This window comes from Pongo pygmaeus, chromosome 2, assembly GCF_028885625.2.
Source record: "Pongo pygmaeus isolate AG05252 chromosome 2, NHGRI_mPonPyg2-v2.0_pri, whole genome shotgun sequence".
Taxonomy (NCBI): domain Eukaryota; kingdom Metazoa; phylum Chordata; class Mammalia; order Primates; family Hominidae; genus Pongo; species Pongo pygmaeus.
In genome coordinates, this window is record NC_085930.1 from 38,272,649 (window position 1) to 38,297,125 (window position 24,477).

General features: G+C 35.2%; 1 protein-coding gene across 10 annotated transcripts in view; it reads right to left on the minus strand.

Annotated features, from left to right (window-relative positions):
* Positions 1-231: 231 nt before the first annotated feature.
* The window catches only part of CBLB (Cbl proto-oncogene B), a 214,463-nt gene continuing 190,217 nt past the window's right edge, over positions 232-24,477 (minus strand). For all 10 annotated transcript variants that reach the window (XM_063661584.1, XM_063661588.1, XM_063661585.1 and 7 more), the window contains 3 exons: positions 23,164-23,304; positions 15,005-15,124; positions 232-4,037 (listed from right to left, as the gene is read on the minus strand). In XM_063661584.1, coding sequence (XP_063517654.1) covers positions 3,778-4,037; positions 15,005-15,124; positions 23,164-23,304 — 521 coding nt within the window. In that variant the 3' untranslated portion in view covers positions 232-3,777. The remainder of the gene's footprint in view (positions 4,038-15,004; positions 15,125-23,163; positions 23,305-24,477) is intronic.

Below are 24,477 nucleotides of genomic sequence, written 5' to 3' on the forward strand. Positions count from 1 at the left end.
TTACTTGGAACCTTGATACACCTTTGACATTCAGATCTATGACATAGGGGCAATTTTATCTATTAGGCTATCTTAAAATTATGATTTTGGTATTTAATAACTAAATTACCTAGGATGGGTACACCTTGCACTGCACTACTTTGTTCAATTAGACATGAAGAAGAAAAATTACAACATAGAAATGCTCTAAAATTTTTGTGTTCATTTGAAAAATAAAGTACCAACTCTGCATTTAGTTAACGTTCATTTTATAAAATACTTTAAAAGAACAGATAAAGTACTTGAGGTTACATAATAACCATAATTGAAAAGGAATGAATAAAATATAAATTAATTGAACATATGACTATTCTGCCACATTACAGAAGTTTTAAAAAGGCATTTTAAAAAACAATAAAATAGTAATTGGGGAAAAAACCCTTCACTCTATTGGTGTCTTTGTCTGGAAAACGTTCCCAGAATCACTAAAATTCCAGGTCAACAGGTAGTACCTGAATTATTCAAATATACTGTAATTTGCTTCCAAATCTGTTAGCTGAAGAGAGAAACTAAAATTTTATCCAAGTTAATTCAGTGCAAGTCAGAGCTTCAAGTTGAAAATCTGAGAGAAAAAATAACGTTCAAACTGTAGGAAATGCTTCTGGAACTGAAAAATTAAAAAATCACATTATGAAGAAATCTTTGCAAGTGTTCTTGGTATATGAAATGCTGAGTTAACAAATGGGACCCTTTTAAGTTGCAGTGAGGGCTCTATTATGAAGACTATTTGCAATGTGGGCAAAAGGGAAATGGAGAGGGAAGAGCTGAAGGTCCTATTTGTGGAAGGAAATTCAAGTTAAGCAAAAACTGCTTTTATTCAATTCTAGAAAAATTTGGTGAGATATATCATACATTAGGGGAAAAAACAGATTATGGAGATAAATTTACTGGAATATAATTGAGGATAAGTCCTTCTACCTCCAGAACATGTTTGTGTTGGGTGAGAAGGGTTGATATTGGCCACGTATCAATAAATTAATTTGTCTTAATTTTATGTATTATATGAAATGCTGACTTAAAAAAATATTTGTTACCAAATCTTGAGAAATGGAAGGAATGTCTAACTTTTTGGATCACAGTGAAACAAAGTCTGGATCACTTCCAAACATCAACAAGCAGTCGCTTTTACAATAAAAAAAAAATTTTGTTTAATTATTTTTCTCAAAAAAAGTTTTTTTTAGGTTTAATTTCATAGGTGATAGATAGCAATGGGTCTTTCTTGACAGTGTTTAATAGAAAGTTTTCCTCTTTTCATTCCATTCTGTATGAATTTTTGATTCATTCTTTTTAAATGACAATACAAATGGTTGCTGTTGAGTACAAGATGCAGAGATTTTGCTGGAGGCTGGTAAATTTTCTCTGCAAAATAGATATCCCCCCACCACCCCCCCAAATTTCAGGTCCAGGTTTGCTATATCATCACCAGTCCTTCTTTTTTAATTCTCACTGGAAATTTTCAAATATTATTTATAAACTGAATGAGAATGTGCTATGTTCTCTAACATTCTTATTTTACATCATTCTCTAATCTATTAGGAATGTTGTAATAATGTTATCACTATGAAGTGGCAACTTTTGGCCTTTAGACTGTGCCTATCATCAGCAATCATAAAAAGGCCAAAATAAACAGTGCTATTCCAAGGTGACATCTGAAACTGTTAAAACAAGTGAAAAATCATAATGACAAAACAGGGGTTCATAAAGCAAAAGAAAATTTGCCAATGCAATTTTAAAAGTGTAAGAAACTTCACTCATATACCTACTCATGGGAAGAACATCTAAGGCAAACGAAAAATTCCCCTCCAGGGACATAACCAGCTCAGAACCATCTGAAAAAATTCATACAAAAGCAGAAATTACCCAAGGCCTGTGAGTCCTCATCTCATACCATGACAGCCAGACTGTCAAAAAAAAGGGCACATGTCACTTTGCGAAGGAATGTATTAACTCCTCTCCCAGGGTCAACTTAGTCTACGTGTCTTTTGTATAACATTAATTTCCACCAGATCTACTAGATGTTCAGTCATGTCCTTTCAGGTCCTGAAGGCAGGCTCACTCTCTGATGCATCTTTGTATATCATGGTGGGTGTGAAGTGAAAAGAGGAGACACAGAAATATGCACAAACCACAATTGGTCCGTATTTAGAAAACTTTCTGTGGGTTCAAGCATTTATACAGAGACGATTTTATCTCATTTCTCCATTAATTTCTCATTTGAAATGAAAACCAGCTAATTCTAAATTCTAAAGCTCTGGGGGAAACCTTCCAGGCTTTGTCTACACGACAGACTTTGTCATAAAAAATACAGAAAAACAAAAATAAAACATTACGCTGGAATCAGCTTTTGAGAGTCTGCGCTTTAAAAACACAGTGCTTAACAGCACCAAGCACGTCATAGATGCTCAATAAATATTTGTAGATTTATTAACAATAATAACATGGTGTCTAAAGAACCAACCACCATTTTGTAAAAAAGGCAAAACTATATTAATTTCTTTCACCTGATTTGATAAAGCAGTGTGGAGCAATGAATGAGAGAACCTGCAAATTAAATATGAACTCTAATTTGATTGCAGAGAGGAAATTACTGAGAACTTTGCAAAAAACATTGCCACAGTAGCCTTGACACTTAACAGTGCAACAAAGAGTTAATGTTTCCACTGCAATATGAACTGGTTCCCACAGCTCTTAGGAGCTAGAGTGTAATCACTTAAATGGGAAATGAACTCTAATTCTACTTCAGAAAAGGCATGTTATGTCCATAATTTTATCTGAAAATTATTAATATATTTAAGGGAGATGGCCCTCTCATTCAGTATCCCTCAAAGTAATGCAGGCATAAATATCAGGGGACCTTGTTATTTAACTTCAGTACAGCACTGTCTTATACAAGTGTTATCTCTTCCACATCTGTAGTAGCTGCTTTCTAATATTGTAGATTTTTACAGTTGTGACACCCCTGGGATGACAGACATGAGAATATGGAGGATTAAAGGTTACAAAACTTAAACAAAAAAGGGAAGCTCCTCTATGTTATGTGAAAACCCCTTACAAAAGGCAGTTTATTGACAAATAAATGCTTTATACATTCAGGTTTTTCCCATCTCTCAATAGTGATGGTTTCCAAAGAAGAAACTCAGTAGTGAAGAACACATACTTTTTTTTTTTTTTTTGCATTAGTTTGATCAGTTGAAAATCAGAACCTTTAAAGCATCTTGTGAATGGGAGAAATGGAACTGGACCCGGGCAAGGCATGGGGATAGTAGAGATCCAAATGAATAAATGATTTAGCTGTTGATGTGGACAGCAAGAGAGTTGGTGGGAAATGTTACAGCAGACCTGACCACGCTACAAAGGGTCTGTGAAGAACACAGTACAGGTATCAAAACACCAAAACAAAACTAAACTAAAAACAAGAACAAACTGCAACTTTGCCAAATTGTAAACAAGGAAAAGCATTTCACAGGTTCAAAGTTCAAGGGAAGTAAACGTCTTTAAATTATTTTTGTCAGTTCAACCCTGATTTAAAAATATGGCTAGCAAAAACAAGGAAGCCACAGCTGTCGACATCCTGAGCAAGCATCGGTCTCCTTTGAGAAGCTGCACTCCCAAGCCTCTTCTCAAGCTGCTACACGAGGAGGAGACACTTCTCTCTTGAATTCCATCTCAGTTCTCTTTATTTCCACACTCTTGGAATATGTCGATTGTTTTCCATTTTGGTGTCTACAGTTCTGGCTGCTATAGATTTAGACGTGGGGATACTGGTGGAGGGAAGGCAAATTCTCGGAGGATGCTCCGGGCAACTTCGACATTATTCTGGGCTATCTCTAAGGCTCTCTTCACCTCTTCAAAGGCATAACCCTCTCCCATGAGTTTTGCAATTTTTGCATCGACATTTTCCAATGCTGCCTCAGGCCCGTGGGGTTTTCTGTGGTGAATTTCTGGTGCAGTCCTGCGGGGTCGTGGTTTAGGGGGTCTGGCTGGTGCCTGTGAACCATCTGTGTAGATTTTTAAAGAGAGATACTATTTAAACAGTGAAATAAAAATGAAGGTAAGATAACATAACAGCATTATCTCATTTCCTATGGAAATATTATCTCTTGTTTTCTTTACAAATAAGCTTTTTTTCAATGTTTCCATACTATTGTGGGATAGGTAGTATTGTCCTCATTTTGAACAACAGAAAATTAAGGTACGGTGTGTTGGTAGTTCCACTGAGAAATTTACACATTTCCTTCTCTATTCCATGTTTTATTCTTCAAGCCATATGTGGTCAGAGAGATAGAAAAAGGAAAAAATAATTAAAATAACTATCTAAAAAGGGAAGGCTTTCACTTTGTTTAGCAATACAGTTCACACTCTACTACAGCACAGGCTTTGGTTGATGGTTCTCCAGAAGAACAATCTTGGGAGGCTTCTATGAGAGGAAACTTTGTTCACAAGCTCACAAATATCCATGGCAGAATGTCCCCACAGGTTCTGAGTCCCACCCATGTCACAGCAGAACTGCTCTAAAACAGATGCTCTGAAGCATCTTCCTAGCTGATTTTTCAAGTTAATAATCTGTACCTTACTGATGCTAGGAGAAAAAAAAACAAAACAGTAGATGCTTTGACTCTATTGTTAGTCAACAGGTTGAACGGAAGGAAACTCAGTGCTTTGCTCAAATACTTTATACAGATTGCAATGTAGGAAGTTTTGCTCAAGAAAAAGCAAACCTAGAAGAAATATTAGGAGTAGAAAATTGGGTTCTAGATTAGACCCTTGGTGATAATACAGCCTCCAATTTAAACCAATGACATTGGCACACATGAATGGAGAGTAACCTTAAGAAAAAAGAAAAGGTCCCAGGTCATGGGCTAGCTAACTTGACAGGGCACTTTCATCATGTATTTCCTGGTTATGTATAGCACTTTATCTCAAAAGCCTAGACAAAAAATACACACACACACACACACACACACACACTATACGTATACATGAGACGGAGTTTTACTCTTGTTTCCCAGGCTGGAGTGCAATGGCGCAGTCTCAGCTCACTGCAACCTCCACCTCCTGAGTTGAAGCAATTCTACTGCCTCAGCCTCCCAAGTAGCTGGGATTACAGGCATGCGCCACCATGCCTGGCTAATTTTTTTTTTTTTTTTTTTTTTTTTTTTTCAGTGGAGACAGGGTTTCACCATGTTGATCAGGCTGGTCTCGAACTCCTGACCTCAAGTGATCCACCCACCTTGGCCTCCCAAAGTGCTGGGATTATAGGAGTGAGCCACCGCACCTGACCCATATATACATTTTAAAATATCAACTTTATGTCATGAAATACACTCACGGATTTAAGACTATCTAGACAACAATATTTAATACCTTTCTCCCAGACCACTGACAAATGCCAAACAATAAATTCAAGGACAGAGTTAAGTGAATGGTGATGTGAGATTAAAAGCCAAATGTCTCATGCTTAATGTTCTCATCTTGTCTCCCCACTCCTGCTGCCTCAGCAACTTTCCCAATGGCTTCAGGAGATACCGTAAGCTGATATTTTCAATAATAATAAACTTAAATAATAAAAGCTAATCTAATGTATTATTCAATATTTTTCCTTTCTAAATCAAAAGATGTATGATATTTTTCCAGGAGAAGGTAACTTGTAAAAACATCATCCTATATACAATTCTAGCAATATCAATATAACATACATAAAACAAAGCCTCTAGGATAAAAGCATTTGTTTCCACATCAAAGAGGATGTCTTTTTTTTTTTTTTTTTAAATGAGATGAAGTCTCATTATGTTGACCAGGCTGGTCTCGAACTCCTGTCCTCAGGCAATCCTTCCATCTTAGCCTCCCAAAGTGCTAAAATTACAGGCGTGAGCCACCATGCCTGGCCATGATGACAGTCTTATTTTAAATTATTCCTTTTTTGTAACAAAATGTCCACTTTTAAAAAATATTATAGCTGTAGACAATGTATATTAAAGTATGCCCATATATAAGAACATATAATTTCTGGTTCTTGCTAATATCTGTACTGTTTCTTGCATCTGTAATTAAACATCTCAAACTATTATCGTCTGCTAAATTGCATTTCTTAGTATGTTTTGTAGTTCCATTTATTTTCCTATTAAGTATTTTCATTATGTCATACAGGAATGGACAATAAATTATGTTTTGCTTTTAATCATTTTCAAAACTATTAGAAATTATTGAAAGCTTTCCTTTAATCATTTACCAAAAAATTCATACATTTAAATCATGTCTGTTCTGAGACACTTTTAGATGAGAAAAGTACCTAGACTTTGATACAAAAGTACCTAGACTTAGAAAACAATTAACTTGTTTTCTACGGGTAATTTTCTAAGAGATTTTTAATATTGTTACTTTGTCTGTCCAGGATACTGAGATGTGCACATGAATGCCAGGCATGTTTGAAAAGAACAGCTGTGTATACAAGTGGGATGAATACTATGACAGCCAAGAATGCCTCTAATAAATGGTATAACTGGCAATTAAATCTTAAATCTCAGTTTGGCCACTAAGATCTTGGGCTAAGCAATTTACTTTCACAATTCTCATTCTCCAAATTTACTTTTATATATCTGTGTTTAGAGGTATTATTTATCCCTTTTCAACCAGGTAATATGAGAATTAATGTAATATACAGTATATGGACTGAGGAGACTATTAAAAAGAAACAACAATGAATTAATATTTATAATGATAAGTGCTATACTCAAATGCTATAGAACAGCAATCACTATAACAGGAATGCCAGAGAAGTGTGAAAGAAGAAAGAACACAAAATCTGTTGTGAGTATCCGATTCTACAGAAAGCCTTCTAGCAGAATATTAAAAAGCAAGATCTGGTGCAACCTGAACTACTAGTGGAAGCTGTTAAAAAGTGGGGAGGAGGAGATCATTTCCACGCTGACCATTAGAGCAAATTGCTTAGAACCGATCACTCTTTCTGTCTCTTCCCAAAGCTCAGACGCAGCCTTCACTTCCTCCACTTTTCTTTTTCACAGTACCTAAAAGTGGATTATACCAGGTCCTCATTTACTTTAGCACTTTAGAATGTGTAGGGTAGTGGAAGGAAGCAATGAAATGAAGATGAAACTATCTTCTGGTCCCCTAAAATTATTATATTGCAGTTTGGGAGCACACTGAAATACCTATAAATTTTATCAACCCTATGGAATTTCTGTACCTGAATATACATCATCCTTAAAAATAGTTATTTTGGAAAAGCATGTGTTTGTCCTAGTGCTACCACCCATGTTCATGGTATTTTTGAACTCTTATGAGTAATTGCAGCAGTATCAAAATAAGTACAAGAATGTGAGCCACAGAATAGAAGTAGTACATCTTCTGGGTTACCAATTTTATTAAAAGATATATGGTCATTAATATTTTAAAGCACTGAAATGAATACAGATACACTAAGGAGTAAAATATAAAGTTTGCACAAATTTTTGAGACAAAATAGAAACAATGCCTTGCACTAAAAAACTAAATATTGTCCTGTTTTACCTAATGTCCCAGTCCTTGTGTTGTTCACTGTCAACTCTTCTTTGGGAAAGAAAGATTTGAGAAGCCCTGGTTTAGGAGTAAATTTTGATTCAGCTTTCCTTTTCTGAGCATATAAAAGAACAGAGTGATGTGGCCGACTGCCACTGCTACTACTTGAGACCATCAATACTACAGTTACTACAATACTGTTACCACTTGAGACTGTCATTAGGAGAGTTACTACTGTTACTACTTGAGACCTTCACTACGACAGTTACTGCTGTTACTACTTGAGACCATCACTACGAGAGTTACTACTGTTGCTACTTGAGACCATCATTATGAGAGTTACTACTGTTACTACCTGAGACCTTCACTATCACAGTTACTGCTGTTACTACCTGAGACCTTCACTATTACAGTTACTGCTGTTACTACTTGAGACCGTCATTACAACAGTTACTACTGTTACTACCTGGGACCATCATTACAAGACTGAACTAAGGGAAGAACCTACAAATGATAACAAAAAACAAAAGAAACTGTTTTAAGGAAAGGGTCTGGGGAAGAAGTGAGCAAAGGCAGCGGCCCTGAGCTTCTACAGCCCTTTGTATTTATTGGGCAGAAAGAGCAGGGATAAGGAGGTAACCATTGGTCAGCTGCCTGATTGATCACAGGTTCACATTATTGTTAACAGGCTTCGGATGTGCCTAATCACAAGAAACACTTGTGCCTGGGTCGTGACTGCCCTCAGCATTCCTTCTGGGCAGCAGATGCAGTTTGTCAATTTGCCAACATTCTGCTTTTATGAGAACAGTTTGCTGTTCACTCATATAGCCGCCAGTGGTATACTGAGTTGATCACGACCCTCATTCTTTCAGCCTCCAACAGAGTGACAAACAGAACATTCCTGGATGGCATGGGAATTAGCATAACATGGTTGGAATAATACCTAGAATGATTACTCTAGGTCATACATTCTAGACGGGGGCAATCATGGGTTCTTGTGGGATGAAAGAAAACAATTTTAGATGGTAAAATGGTTTGTGGCCTTTCAAAGAGCCACAGTACATAGAGATATACCTCTATCTCTATGTCTACTAAGCACCTCTGTAGTTTAAACTTTCATTATTGCTGGGGACAGAAAGCTTATTAGGAAAAAAAAAAAAAGTGTCCAAAACGCCCATGGGCAGACCATATTTTTTTTTAAGTGAGACACACTGCTGTATATCTACATAACCTCCATTTAAAAACTGAGGATATTTCATTTCAGTGGCTGTCAATTATTTTGCCACAAAAAGCCTTTATTACTCCCCTCATCATCTAAAGATTGGGTTAGGTTTTCTTTTTCTGTGTTCTGAAGGATGTGTCTAATAAGCAAATGCTATTGTATTGATGGATACATTTTCCCATTTTCTATTATACTGGATCATGTTCGACAATAAATATAACACTGAGCTTCTGTATATCTAGGTAACAGCAAAGGGATTTAATGTGAAAGTTTTCTTGTATATAAAGTTTGGGTTTCTGTTAGACTTTCAAAATGTTAAAAATAGTATTTGATAGCACATAAAAATAATGGACTGTCATACGATAATTTAAAATGACATTTATTTTTAAAAATGTGGTAAAATACTTATAATACTCCTAAATGGAACTGAGATAGAATTGACATATTGAGTATGATCTTAAGATCATAAGTGAAAATGTGCATAGACAAAACATTAGAAAGTTGCGCTTGAAAATGGGAATAATGTTCCTTATTGAAGATAGGGTTTTAAGTGATTGCTTTTTCTTATTAATTGTTTTCTCTGTAATTTCCTTTTATTTTCCAATGTGTGTATAAATGTGCATAATTAGAAAAACCACCACCAACAACAAAATAGTCTCAGATCTCCTCTGATACTCATAAAGTCCTCAGCTGTGCAAGTATCTAAGACTGGGAACCAGAGATCAATTTTGCTCATGTGAAAAATATAGGAAGTACATAGTGAGTGGCTTTCCTAAGGTCATGTGAAAAATAATCAGAATCTAGATTTTGAAATTTCTAGTACAGTTTTACTACTTCTAAAACCCTTCATTATTTTGTCATCACTACTATTCCATCACTATTATCATGATTTTACCACTGAACATCTCCAAACTCAGTCTGGAGATGTGACATGCATGTGTCCATTTTTTTCTAACTTAATTCTGGCTTGATGATGGGACAACAACATAAACTTTATTAACAAATTTTTAAAAAACTGAAACTGATGTAAATTCTATCAGGCTTATACTTTCTGCAGTAGCTTGAGTTAGTTACTAACCTTTGTTATGTCTTTCTTTCTTCTATAAATTGACGTTAATAATATCTATTTCAGGCCAGGCGCAGTGGCTCATGCCTGTAATCCTAGCACTTTGAGAGGCTGAAGCAGGTGGATCACCTGAGGTCAGGAATTCAAGACCAGCCTGACCAATATGGTGAAACCCTTGTCTATACTAAAAATACAAAAACTGCCTATAGTCCCAGCTATTTGCGAGGCTGAGACAGGAGAGTTGCTTGAACCCAGAACGTGGAGGTTGCAGTGAGACAAGATTGCACCACTGCACTCCAGCCTGGGTGACAGAGCGAGACTGTCTCCAAAAAAAAAAAATATATATACATATATATATATATGTATATATACACACACACACATATATATATATTTCAGAGTGGTTAGGAGAAATAAAATTATTTCTATTTCTATATTACACAGTAAAAATAAATTTATATTTATATCTATAATATACCATATTATATAACCATATATTTGTATAACAATATTAAATATATAAATGTATAATTATAAACAGATAATATAAAATATACATTATTAAATAAAATAACATGAATATTTATATTTTACTGCGTAGCTATATAAATACAATTATATATAATATTAACTTATTTATATAAAATTTATATATCTGTATCCGGCCAGGCGCAGTGGCTCATGCCTGTAATCCCGCACTTTGGGAGGCCGAGGTGGGTGGATCACAAGGTCAAGAGTTCAAGATCAGCCTGGCCAATATGGTGAAACCCCGTCTCTACTAAAAATGCAAAAATTAGCTGGGCATGGTGGTGGGCGCCTATAGTCCCAGCTACTCAGGAGGCTGAGGCAGGAGAACTGCTTAAACCCAGGAGGCAGAGGTTGCAGTGAGCCAAGATCGTGCCACTGCACTCTAGCCTGGGCAACAGAGTGAGACTCGTCTCAAAAAAAAAAAAAATTATATATCTGTCTCTAAAATACTTAGCAAAGCATCAGGACTATAGTAAATGCTTAACAAACTCAACAAATTTTAATTAGATAAAATAATATTGTATATAGTATCTGAAACATAGTGTCTAAATTTACTTAGTAAACCAGTGACAATTCTTGGGACAGACATCAAAACTCTTAGACTACTGACCTTCTCAACTATAACAATAACAGAATTAGAAAAAAATATACATACATTTAATTGATCAAGGAATAAAAGAAATCTCAAACACATTATAATTAACTTTGTTATTCTACTAGAAGTTGGATCAATTAATTCTGGGACTCATTTTTATGCCATAAGGTTGAATTACTGCCGCTATAGAAATACTGCTGGACACGCGCAGTGGCTCACGCCTGTAATCCCAGCACTTTAGGAGGCTGAGGCAGGCGGATCACAAGGTCAGGAGTGCGAGACCAGCCTGGCCAACATGGTGAAACCCCATCCCTACTAAAAATACAAAAATTAGCCAGGCATGATGGTGGGTGCCTGTAATCCCAGCTACTCGGGAAGCTGAGGCACGAGAACTGCTTGAACCTGAGAGGCGGAAATTGCTGTGAGCTGAGATCGCGCCACTGCACTCCAGCCTGGGTGACAGAGCGAGACTCTGTCTCAAAAAAAAAAAGAAATACTGCCTATAGGACATGATTTAATAAACTAAATTACAAATAAAAAAATATTCACATACACTATTTTAAATATATCCAGAAAATGGTTATTTAATATTAGATTTGTAAGGAAAACAACTCTAGGTTCTCTGGCTTTCAAACTGAAGCTGTCTGTAAGCCCCAGTATTTCACATAGCTAAACTGTGGGAAAACTCAACATTGCCATTTCCTTTGTTGAAACACAAAATCTTAAAGACACATAATCTACCTTAAAATTCCAACCCTTGTGTGAAGTGAAGCCATGATTTCCAATTGAGATCTTAACAGAGATAAACTATTGAATATTTGGTCCTAATATAAAATGTATTCAACATTCCATCAATTCTCCTTTAAGCTAGTAAACTAATAGTAGTATTGAAATTAATTCGCTTTGTAATGAGATCTCCTTTATTTTATAATGAGATTGGCTTATTTGGCAATAAGGTCTTTTAATGGTTTCAAATACATTTGAGTTGTGCTAAAATCAAGCATTGTTTTCAAGTGTTACCTTGAACTTCCTTCTACATACTAACAATATGAAAAATCACCTTAAGAGTGAATGGTGCACTTCATTAACACAGCCTTTTAGAGTTTTCAAAGAATGGTATTCAAACTGTAGTACAACATGTCTTACAACAAGAGAAAAGCAAACTGAGAAATTTGTAAAGCCTCACACATAGATAGAAGAGACATGTGCCCCATGTGAATAATACATCCACGTAAAGAAACAAGCAGATTATTAGCAAAAATGTTTGTCTTATATACAGGTATATGTGAATTTAACATGGGCTGGTAAGCTCTTCTTATATCTGGACTACCTATGATACGTTCATATATTTAAATTTCAATTGTACATTTAGAAAAACTTAAAGAAAAGCATAAAATATTTTCTTTGGGAGGAATAAACATTTAGAAGGCTCTTTATATATGCAGACATACATATACATGCAGACATACTTTTTAGATAAGAAAACAAGAGAGATATTTTAAAATCAATGAACCTACATTTTAAACTTTAGACACATACTTTCCATAGAAGCCTATTCATAAATAAGTGACTATCAATTATTTAGACAGTCGTAAGTGATAACAGAAGTTGAATTCATAAGGCAGAGCAATCATACCAGAATCCCCATTTGGTCATCTTAAAAAGGCCTTAATAAAAACAGATTAATTACTGCAAAATAAGAGCTATTAGAATCCTAAAGGCACATATGCATTCAGTCTCTCAAGGGTTGAATGGAAAGACCTCATCTAGAAGACAAGCTCAGTCTCTCTGCTGATGTGAAATAAACTAGTGAACAGCCTGGTAGGCCTGCGAACTTCATGTGAACAAACATCTGTTGGAAAAAAGTCTTATTTTCTGTAGCTGACTGTGTTTGTAAAGAGAATTTAGGGAGTAGACTGAAATATTTGATGTTACAGCTAGCTGGGCCCTCACAGTAATAGTCAGGACTCTTTTATTACTTAGGTAAAAGCCAGCTCAGGCTTCTGGCAAATGGCTATTCGGGGATATTTCAACAAGGTTTGTGATTTGAAGTTCTTCCAGACATTTCTAGTGTAATGCTAATCGGGATTCATACTGCTTGAAATCATATATGTGAATGATTTTCCTCTGGGCTCTACAACACCCACTTATTATGGAGAAAACTGTAAAGAAGCTGTGAAAACACTGTGTTTTGGCTACAACTTTTCCCGTAACTAAAGTATAGGTTTCTTTTAATCCAGAGCTGGTGGTACTGAATATGTTATTTTAAATCAGTCATAGCACTTTGCTCAAAGTTACATTTTAATACTATTTTCTTTAAAAAAAATTGCTTTCTTATGTTATACAGAAGCTGTCAGATATTGTCTTTCTCGATTTTCATGTTTTGTCATCAAATTATTTTGACTGGAATTACAGGCTACTCATGGATACATATGAAACCTTAGAATGACTAGAAATAAACTGGTAAGAGAACACTGGCCAAAATTTGAAAAGATTAAAAAGATTTTCTATGCTTTCCTGAGTTATATGCAAGCAATTAAACATATAAAACTACACAGGGATTTTTGCATCTGCCATGCATGGCATCGAGCACATAAGAACTACCGTACTGACAATTCTTAAAACAGGTCATTAATTATCTTGATTCAGAAGTTTCAGAATGTATTGCTATTAGTATTAGCAAATCTTCTATGAACTGAGGTTTTAGCTTAAAAAAATTTTGAAATAAGACAAAAGTTCATATAGGAAAACTTCTGATATTCACAAATATGAGACAAAAATATTGCTTATCAGATATTTACATTTAGTTTAATACAGACATCAGCTATTCTTCCCTCCTTTTGCCTATTTGTCCACTCAAATCCATTCATCCATCCGTCCATCCGTCCATCCATCCACCCATCCATCCATCCCCAACTATCCATCTAAGAGACATATGCTGGGCACTCTGTTGGACATTTGAGGATAAAGCAATGCTATGGACTGAATGTCTGTGCCCTCTTCCCTGCAAATCCATATGTTAAAACCTAGTCCCTTTTGTAATGATATTTGGAGGGGAGGCTTTTGGGAGATGATTAGATTATGCAGGTGAAGCCCTCATGAAAGGGATTGGTTTCCTTATGAAACAGATCCCAGAGCACTCCCTTGCCCTTGTGAGGACACAGTATGAAGGCAATTATCTATGAACCTGGAAGAGGGCCCTCACTAGACACTGAATGTCGGTAGCTTGATCTTGGACTTCCCAGCTTCCAGAACTGTGAGATATAAATGTTTGCTGTTTAGGCAATCCGGTCTGTGGTATTCTGTTACAGTAGCCTGAACTGACTAGGACAAGCAGTGAACCAAACAACATTCTTATCTCCAAAGTGTTAATACTTTAGCAGACGAGACAGATAACCAACAATCAAAAAAATGAATTTTGAATAACAAAATTTTAGGTAGTGATGGGTGCTATGAAGAAAAATAAAGCAAAAAAAGGAAAGAAAACGACTGCAGAAGATAGGGGCTATTTAGATATGTTCAGGGAAAGCCTCCTCGAGAAGGAAAGCAGCAGCATTCCATTATTAACGGTTGTGAGTATGACTTGTATTTACAAAAATGGTGCATCCTTCTATTTGATGGCTGTCAGTGGAGCACTGCTTGGAGCCCTAAATAGCTAAGAAAATGAATAGTTTGGTGCCAGTATTAATTCCATAGAGATTTCTATAAAACAGCATTTCAATGTACAAAGAGATTTTCCCCATTTCCTAAATCTAAGACAAAATGAAAATTAGATAATGAATACATTTTGAACCAAAGAAGTGGCTCCACTGAGTGATCAAAGATAATATTAAGCTTGATATTTTTCTTTTCCATGAGGCAGTTCTGTAGCCATTCCTCTCACAATGTAAGCTTTATAAGCCAAATGCAAAGATGATCAAAATACTTTCTTGGGTGGACAACATTCATTAAATTACATAATGAATAAGAAGGTGCTCTGAAAAGCAAAGAGCACTATATAACAATAAGGTATTATTGTTACTGTTATTAGCCAACTCACCTGAACATGAAGGAAGCTGATCATAGTCCTGTGATGTTCTGTTAGTTTTGACATTTTCACCTGGTAACCTTCTAGCGGGAGGCAAAGGAACTTGGCCACTTGCTAGATCAACAAAGGGATCTTAAATATAAAAACAAGTTTCAAATTAAAAGGATGATCTCTGTTGATCGGCTGAAGAAAAAAATTCTAGAATTATTTTATGAAGATTATGGCTTTCAAAAATAAATTAGAAAATTAAATTCATGACTGATTTTAACCATTTTTTACTGCCTGCATATTTTCTAATTTATTCATCACTTGCTTAAATATGCTCTTCACATTTATTTCCAGATAATAAGACTACTTGTTTTATATTTATATTTTGCAGATATCTTATTTAATAAGATTGTTGACAATAAAAACAGCTTCTAAATTTTATTTTCTGTCCCAATCCAACCTGTAGAATGTATAGAAACTTCTAAAGTCAAAGCAAAAAACAAACAAATATTCATAAAACCATGGGTTTGGATCCTCCCTATAAGAGTATTATCAAATTATTTGATCTCTCTAAGCACTGGGCATACAAAATTTGTAAAACAGACCTGAAACTTCGGATTTGTGTGGATTAAATGAATTTGTGTGTGTAAAATCTTCTGTACATACAAGGTGCTTATTATTATATTGGGTATCCTATGCTTAACATCGTTGTTAGTTGGCTCACAAAATAGTAAATGTAATTGTTAAAATTATGCCATTTAGTAATTAACATTTGAATATACAGTAAAATGTGATAATTTACCACCTTGGCAGTCAGAGACGGGGCATCTGAAATAGTAAAAAATATGATATTTACTAACTGGAACTAAAGGGAGAAAAAGAGATTTTGTCAGTGTTGCTGTATTAAATCATTAATACCATAAACCCAAATGGTTTAACATTCATAGTATTATATGGGTTTAAATTCTTAGAGAATTGATTCCCTTTTTGAGTAGATGAACATTACATCTGAAAACCTTGGTTCACTAATAATTTATCTAGCTATCACTCCCACCTCAGGCACCGCTGCTTTCCTCTCATAGTACTTTTATGTTGTCGGTATCTCTGAGTACCATCAATTCTTCTGAGGACAGGGATCTGAGGGATCTTGTCCTACTCCTCATGTTTGAATTATACCTCCTAAATCAAACATAGCACCTAGAACACTCTTGGCAAATAGCTTTCACTTAATATTTACTTTTAACTACCACAAATAAATCCACACCAATTCAGACTGTTCACAAATTTAAAATCAGTGAAACCTGAATTGCTAATGTAAAGCAAAAATTGTAAATATTAAAGAAGACCTGATTAAATTTCATTGTTTTAACTTCCACTCCCTTAGACATTAATAATATGTAAGTATTTGATTACTTACGATGAAAACATAGGCTTAAATATTGCCTATTTTTATATTAGGTTTTGACTGGATAATGTAAGGCAGGATTTAAAGCCATTATCTTTTCACCTTTTTTGGAGTATAATAATTATCACCAGCTTTGCTGAGGACTTTTTGACTTAGACAAGGCTCTTTAACTTGTTTTCATTAATTTCAAGATTAAAATAATTCTTAGATTTTGAGTTTTCAATATTTGAAGAATTGATGGTCCAGCTCCATTAATTTTCCAGAAATATTTTTAGGAAGGAATGAGAAGATAAATCGCATGAGACAATGTTGATCTTTTGGTTTGTTAGAGAAACCAAAGGAAACAAATATGGTGATTTCAGCACAAATTTTGAAATTTCCCGAAGATTTTGAACTAGATATTTCATAAAATTTACTTTAGGTTCTTGTAGACTCTAAATGCCCCTGATATAACATTAAGTCAGAGGAAAGATTGTCTTTTACAATACATATACTTGCTTATTTCTTTACAGGAAATTTATAGGTTTGTCAAATACACTTAATGCTATTTCTGATCATCTGTTTATTTAAGGTTAAAAAGTAAACTCTGGATACATTTCAGAGCCATACATAGACTACAAAATATACCACTCTACTATATTCTTCCATTAAACTATATTATTTAAAAGGTACTAGATACACTCAAAATATTATTATAAATAGCAAAAATACCTGCTTATGGTTCTGTTTTGAATCATTATCATGTTCTATCTTGCATCATATCCTAAGTTTGCTATTTGTCAGCCATAGGGCAAACTGGGCTCTCTAAAGCAAATTATAAAGTTGGAAGCATTCAGGCTTTAAAGGGAAAGACATTAGATATAACACAATTGCTAAACAGAGTACAATAATTACCAATTGTCCCCTGATAAGAAAACTTTGTAAAGTAATAAAGCTTTTCCAAAATAAATTCTTCAAAAACTAAAGAAAAATATTATATCCACAGGATTAAAACTGAAATTATCACAGCCAATTTATCATTTATATAATAATAAGTGCTTGAGAAATAAATGGATACACATACAGAGACTAATCTGTTCTAACATGCAAAGTACTACTGCCTGTGATTTATAGTACAGCACTACAAAAGTGAAAATTTAATACTTATTTGAGAGATTATAAAAAACTAAGAGAAGACTGGGAGGAAATGGTTTGCTACTTAAAAAGGAAATGAGGAAATATACATCAATAAAAATTATATTGTGTACAAATATTTAACAACTATATATATTGCTTATGACATATTGACTGGAAAATGGTTATAAATAGCATATACTATGAGAAATAAGTTTTACATAAATGTGAACTTACATACTCATAGGCAAAAAACAAAACAAAAAACAAAAAAAAGGAAGGATACCTATCAATGATTAGGAGGAGGAAGTATGGATTTTTTTTTTTTTTTTTTGAGAGAGAGTCTTGTTCTGTCACCCAGGCTGGAGTAGAGTGGTTCAATCTTGGCGCACTGCAACCTCTGCCTCCCGGGCACAAGCCATTCTCTTGCCTTGGCCTCCCAAGTAGCTGAGACTACAGGTGTGAGCCACAAACACCCGGCTAATTTTTGTATTTTTGTAGAGTTGGAGTTTCGCCATGCTGGCCAGGCTGGTGTCAAATTCCTGAGCTCAAGCAATCTGCCTGCCTCAGCCTCCCAAAGTGGTCGGATTACAGGCATGAGCCACTGTACCTGGCCTGAAATGTTTTTCTTAATTCTTTTTTTTCTTCACTATCTGAAACACTTCCAAATTTTTACCAAGTGTAAAAACAGAGGCAAATAAAATTAAATAATTAAAACAATGGCAAATTTCCTCCCCGGCCGTCCATAAACCACCTGGAAGATTTATCAATTATCCCCCAAATTTTAATAGAGTACATCAAAGCAGAAACTAATGCTAGAAAAGGTTTGAAGAGCCATTTAGGTGAAACAAAGTTCTCCCCTCTTTGCTGCCCTCATGCTTTTAGCTCATGTTCATATCTCTAGTATGTAATGATCTACCATTGGTTTAAATCCTCCAGTATCAGATAACTCACTACGCTCAAGGTAGAACAATTTGTAATGATTTAGGAAACTTCTTTGTAGGATGAATGCAATTTTCATTCTTAACATTTCCCATTGATCTTACTCCTACCTTCTGAAGTGACATAGAAGAAATATAATCCTTCTTTCCCAAATACTGTAACTGAAGACAACTCTCGTCTACATCCAAGGTCTTCTCTTCTCTGAGCCAATTCTCAGTTCCTTTAATCCACTCTAGTTTACTTTATCATCCTGGTTGCACCTTTTTGAGAATACCCCGGCCCAGTATATTTCAAACTTGAACGTGCATCAGAATCACCAGGAAGGCTTGTGACCACTGGGTCCCACTCCCAGGGTTTCTGATTTATTAAGTCTTGAATTTTCATTTTAAAGCAAATCCCCAGGAGATGCTAATGTTGTGAATCCGGAGAACACAATTTCAGAATTGCTGCTCTAGCCCATTAATGCTTCAACATCTGAACACAGTGGTCGCCACAAAGGCTGAGTACTGTGGAGGACTTCACTCCTCAGATTTGAATTCTGTGAGTTCAAGCCCCAAATGGCATGAGCTTTCTCATCATGATGATGCTTTATAAAGATTGTAGTCAACAAAACCCCTAAAACCTTTTCAACAATTGTTGCTAATCATCTGGATTTTCTTCATATTTTACTTATGCAGTTGCATTTCTGGATCCAAAAATAAAACTTCCATTTATCTTTAATAAAGTCAATTTGGCTAGCTTTCAGAGTTGAACTGTGACTTTAAGATCAGATAAGATCTTCAAGTGAGATTACAAGTTAGAGAAACAGCGAAATAAAGGTAGCATAAGGACTGACAAAACACTGTATTTTGTGCACTACACAAAGACACCTAGTTATGGTTATGAGCAGGACTTAAATACAGCCTTTGCTTTGTTTCTTGAGCCCTGACCTGGCACAAAGTAGAGGGAGGGGTGTCTACTTCAATCCACCAGCAAAAAGGAAGTACTTTTCTGTAATATGGAAAAAAGCACATATACATTAGTGGTAGCCTTGGGATTGGAGACAAAAGAGTGTAAAGCTTTTGTTGAGGACTTCAGGTTTTGTTAAGATATGATTGGTCTGTCCAAAATTGAGGGCTCATGTACAGCTGTAGGAATTACTATTCTGCCAAAAGAAATCTTACATGAAAGCCTAAAATAGAAAAGAGATAAAAGAAGAATGAGAGCCCTGCCTCTGCTTGCCCTGTCCCCTTGATCCTACAAGAGTACTGAGGCACTTTCCCAGAGACATAGGACACTGCAATTTGACAATCACTACTATATAGAAGTCAATGAGCTATAAGGCTGAAAAGTTGAACTTGGCCCAACTGTGCAGGGCACTGAATGCTGGAATAAAAACGCCGGCTTGATTAGGTACTTAGTATAATATCATGAGAAAATTCAACCTCTGTTCCTAAGACACCTATCATTTGTCTTTAATTAGAAATAATTATTTCCTCAGGAAACCAAATCTCAATAATGTTTAGAAAAGATATATCATTACACCAGACTAAGATTTTACAGACTGAACAACGAAAACAACGGTAAAATGCTCAGTTTGTTTAAATTTTGCAGTCCCTTTTATTTACCTTTTATAATTCTAAAACTACTGAGTTAAACTTTAGCATTTATAGCATATTCTTAATAAAGTCAATTCTTAGGGAGAACTGCTATCATGAATCTTTTACATTTCTTTAGACAGTATAATGTATTAAATACTTTGCAAAACAACACTCAAATGCCCATTTATCAGCCAAAAAAACCTTTACGCTGTATGATATGCAATAGCATTAAAATAGTAAAATATTTCTTTTGAAAAGGAGGAAAGCTAATATACATGGTTTTAAATTTGAATCAAAATAATTGTCACAATGAAAGTCATAAAGGGGCTGGGTGCAGTGGTTCACAACTGCAATTCTAGCATTTTGGGAGGTTGAAGCAGGGGGATCACATAAGCCCAGGAGTTCGAGACCAGCCTGGCCAACATGGCAAAACCCCATCTCTACTAAAAATATAAAAAATTAGCCGAGTGTAGTGGTGCACACCTGTAATCCCAGCTACTTAGGGGGCGGAGGCAGGAGAATCACTTGAACCTCGGAGCAGAGGTTGCAGTGAACTGAGATCGCACCACTGTACTCCAGCCTGGGCAACAGAGTGAGACCCTGTCTCAAAAAAAAAAAAAAGTCATAAAGGATCTGGTACCAGACTAGAAATCTGTCATGTAAATGATATGAAAGACTGGAAAAGGAAACAAAAAAGTTGCCTTTTTTTTTTTTTTAAGAAATACTTATTATAAGGGATGTTGAAATTATTGGGAAGAGAATTAGAATACGTCCATCTATTAACGAAAGTCAAGAGAGAGTCAACAGGCTTGAAAAACACTGCCCTGACCCCCATGCTAGCCTGACACTCTAAGTTAAGAATAACTGTTGTTGAGCTTCCTGGCAGCCAAGTAAACACAAAACAGGCAAATCTATAAAATAAATACAACGGTTTATAAAAATTGCATTTTAGCTAATAAGAGGGGACATTTTCATTTTAAACTAGTAATTTTTTTAGCAATTAATCTTGAGGGGTTTCTTTATGAAGATTTTATATAAAAGGAAATGAACAATTAAGATAAAATAAATAAAACCTTTTACAATTAATTCTTTTGACAAAAACAGGTAAAAGAGTGTATTTGTGTAAAATGTTCTCTTCTATTATAGCTCTTGGAAAGCTTGACTTTATTTGTCAAAAAAGCCACATCATCAAAGTTCCATCTACTGGGGCTTAAGTTACACATATAAAAGGTGATAGGAGAGCCGGAAACTATCCTGAACTTAGCATCAGGAAGTTTAAGTAACTAAGATTTAGAATGACTCATTGTTCTAAAAATCATGTTAAAAAGTCTATGTATAAGACAAAGTTTTGAATAAGTGAAAAAAAAATAGCAAAATACAGCAGCATTTACATGTAACTATATGAATAAAAGCCCAAGCAGTTATGATATGGTTTGGCTCTGCGTCCCCACTCAAATTTCATTTTGAGTTGTAATCCCCACGTGTTAGGGAGGGAACAGATGGGAGGTGACTGGATCATGGGGGTGGTCCCCCATGCTGTTCTCATGATAGTGAGTGCTTATGAGATCTGGTTTTTGATAAATGTCTGGCATTTTCCCTGCTTGCTCACTCTCTCTTGCACCTCCTGCCATGTAAGACGTGCCCTGGTTCCCCTTCACCTCTGCCGTGATTGTATGCTTTCTGAGGCCTCCGCAGGCATGCAGAACTGTGAATCAATGAAACCCCTTTTCTTTATAAATTACCTAGTCTTGGGTAGTACTTCTCTGGCAGTGTGAAAACGGACTCATACACTATACTTCCTGCTTGGACCGGAATGGGTTATGACACTAGTGCTTTAATTGGCAGAATCCAGTGAACTCATAAGGTTCCAGAGGTCAGGAGGCATCTATCACAAGTGGGTAAACAGTGAATGGCTCAATCAATATTTACTGGTGTAAAAGCAGAAGATTATTCTTGAAAAATAAACCACTTTAAGAAAGTGAAGCTGTGTATTGCAAGTTGTACGTCCATAACTTGTGTGTCTTATCAAATCTCTTCAAACTTTCTAAACTATCAAACCAAGTAAAAAAAAAAAACACTAAGAAAAACTAATGGTAGACATGACTAATAATCAACTGAGGAAGCTGATAAGGGAATCAGTTGGGAATAAAGATTCTCAAGTTTCCATGAGGCATATACGTAGCTAAAGGATAAACTGAGCACTTTTTAAAGATTTTCATGATTTATCTCATGTAGAAATGTAAGGAACTGTGAAAAAAAGAACATCTTTACCCTATATTTTCCCAAATCAAGTCCAGGAGGCAAAGGTTTCAGGGCACAATATCACTAACAAGACAGACTGGAACTGTTAATTAGTATCAGCAGATTCCATATAACATTTTTTTTTCTTTTTCCTGATAATTCTAACTAATGCAGCAGATGGTTTATTAAGTCTTCATTTTTATTTCAGATCCTCTTTTGAAATTTTAAAACATACTAATATAAAAAATTAGTTTACTAATATTAAACTAATAAATAATATTATATAATATATACATATATAAATAATATTAAATAGTTACTAAGAAAAAATTAGTTTTCCTTAGAATACCAATAATTAGTGAGTAGATACACACTGAGGCATTAAAAATATCACAACAAAACAATAAAATGCAGCTATTTCAGAAAAACTTCCCTATTCATGTTATAACAATGTAATTTACCAAAATCTTATGTTTTGAACAAAATTATGACACTAAGGCATATCTAGCAAAATTTTAAAAACCTATTAAAAAACATTGCATTGGGAATCAGAAGACAAAGTCTAAATATTGTTCCCATTACTATTAGCCTAACCCCTTAGCAGTTTTGGTTCTCAGGGTTGCATTTGTAACATAAGGAGGTTTCTGGACTGGACAATCTCTATAGCATCATTTCTACATTCTGTAGCTCCTTATTGCTCTTTCCATCTCTGTAATTCTGTTGGCATTAAACCAATCAACTGACAAATAAACGTACCCACGATTGCTACTTTTACCACCCAGGGATTTTTCTGTTCTGCTAGGGAGGTAGAGACTAATGAATCACTAGCATTTATTTGATAGTATGGTTTTGGAAATATTTTTGCTTTAAGTGAAAAGTTTTCTTTGGCTTTTCCCTCCTACCTGAAGGAAGAAGAAAAAGATCCTGTCCTGAGGATGGCCGGCTACTGGAGCCAGGAGGTTTTGAATGTTCAATGAGACTATGCCTTGCAGGAGGTGGGGGAGGTGGGAGAGATGGAGGGAGGGCATCAAAAGCATCTTCACCTGCATTTAAAGAAAGGTCGATATCAGCAGCAGAACTTCATTAATCAAAATACACAGCATCAAACAAAAGTAATAATTGATTTTCTCTCGCTGCTTATAAAGAATTTCACTTGCAGGGTTTATCCAGCAGTTCACCAACTTTGATAATGGGATCTAATTATTTTGTGGGAAAGTCTGGAGAGAAACACACACATGCACACATATACATACATACAAACACACCCATGCAAACTTTTTCTATCAGGCCATTTTATAAAAAGCAGCATTGTAACTTATGAGACAGCATTGTAACTTATGAAACAGCTCATAGTTCACTTGTAACCTTTGTAATATTAGGACTCAGAGTTTGAACTAAAAATTATTATCAGTCACACCATGAAAACAGGATTTTCTGTGTAACAAAAAGAGTTCACAGCCTTTAACTGGAAAATCACATCAAATACATATAATTTAATGTCACAGAATAGTTTAGATTATCCCATATAGTTTATTCCACTGGATTTTAATTTATTTAACCTAATGTTTCATATATTTGATATGCTGTCAAAATATACATAAAATGTACCTAGAGCAGAGGAATATGATATTTTTCAATTTATCAGATTTAGCTACAGAAGAACAGCTAAATATAGAACCTTCTCTGATTCCAAGCACTACTTACATTTGCATATTTCCCAGCTTTAATAACTAGAATATTGCAGGATACTTTTATATCTACTTATTTGTCCCCTGCTACACCTTACTATTCTACTCATAGTTTTCTTTACCTTAAGTCTTAAAAAAAACAAAAACAAAAAAGCACATGTTTTGTAAGCTATCTCAAAATACTTTAGGAATGAGACAGGATATACATAAACACATATTCTAATAATAAAAATTCACGCTTTTAAGTTGAATGATTTAAACATAATGGCATATTTAAAGAAAAATGAGGCTGGACATGGTGGCTCATGTCTGTAATCCCAGCACTTTGGGAGGCCAAGGTGGTTGGATCATGAGGTCAGGAGATCTAGACCATCCTGGCCAACATGGTGAAACCCCGTCTCTACTAAAATACAAAAAATTAGCTGGGCGTGGTGGTATGTGCCTGTAATCCCAGCTACTCGGGAGGCTGAGGCAGGGGAATCGTTTGAACCCAGGAGGCAGAGGCTGCAGTGAGCCATGATCATGCCA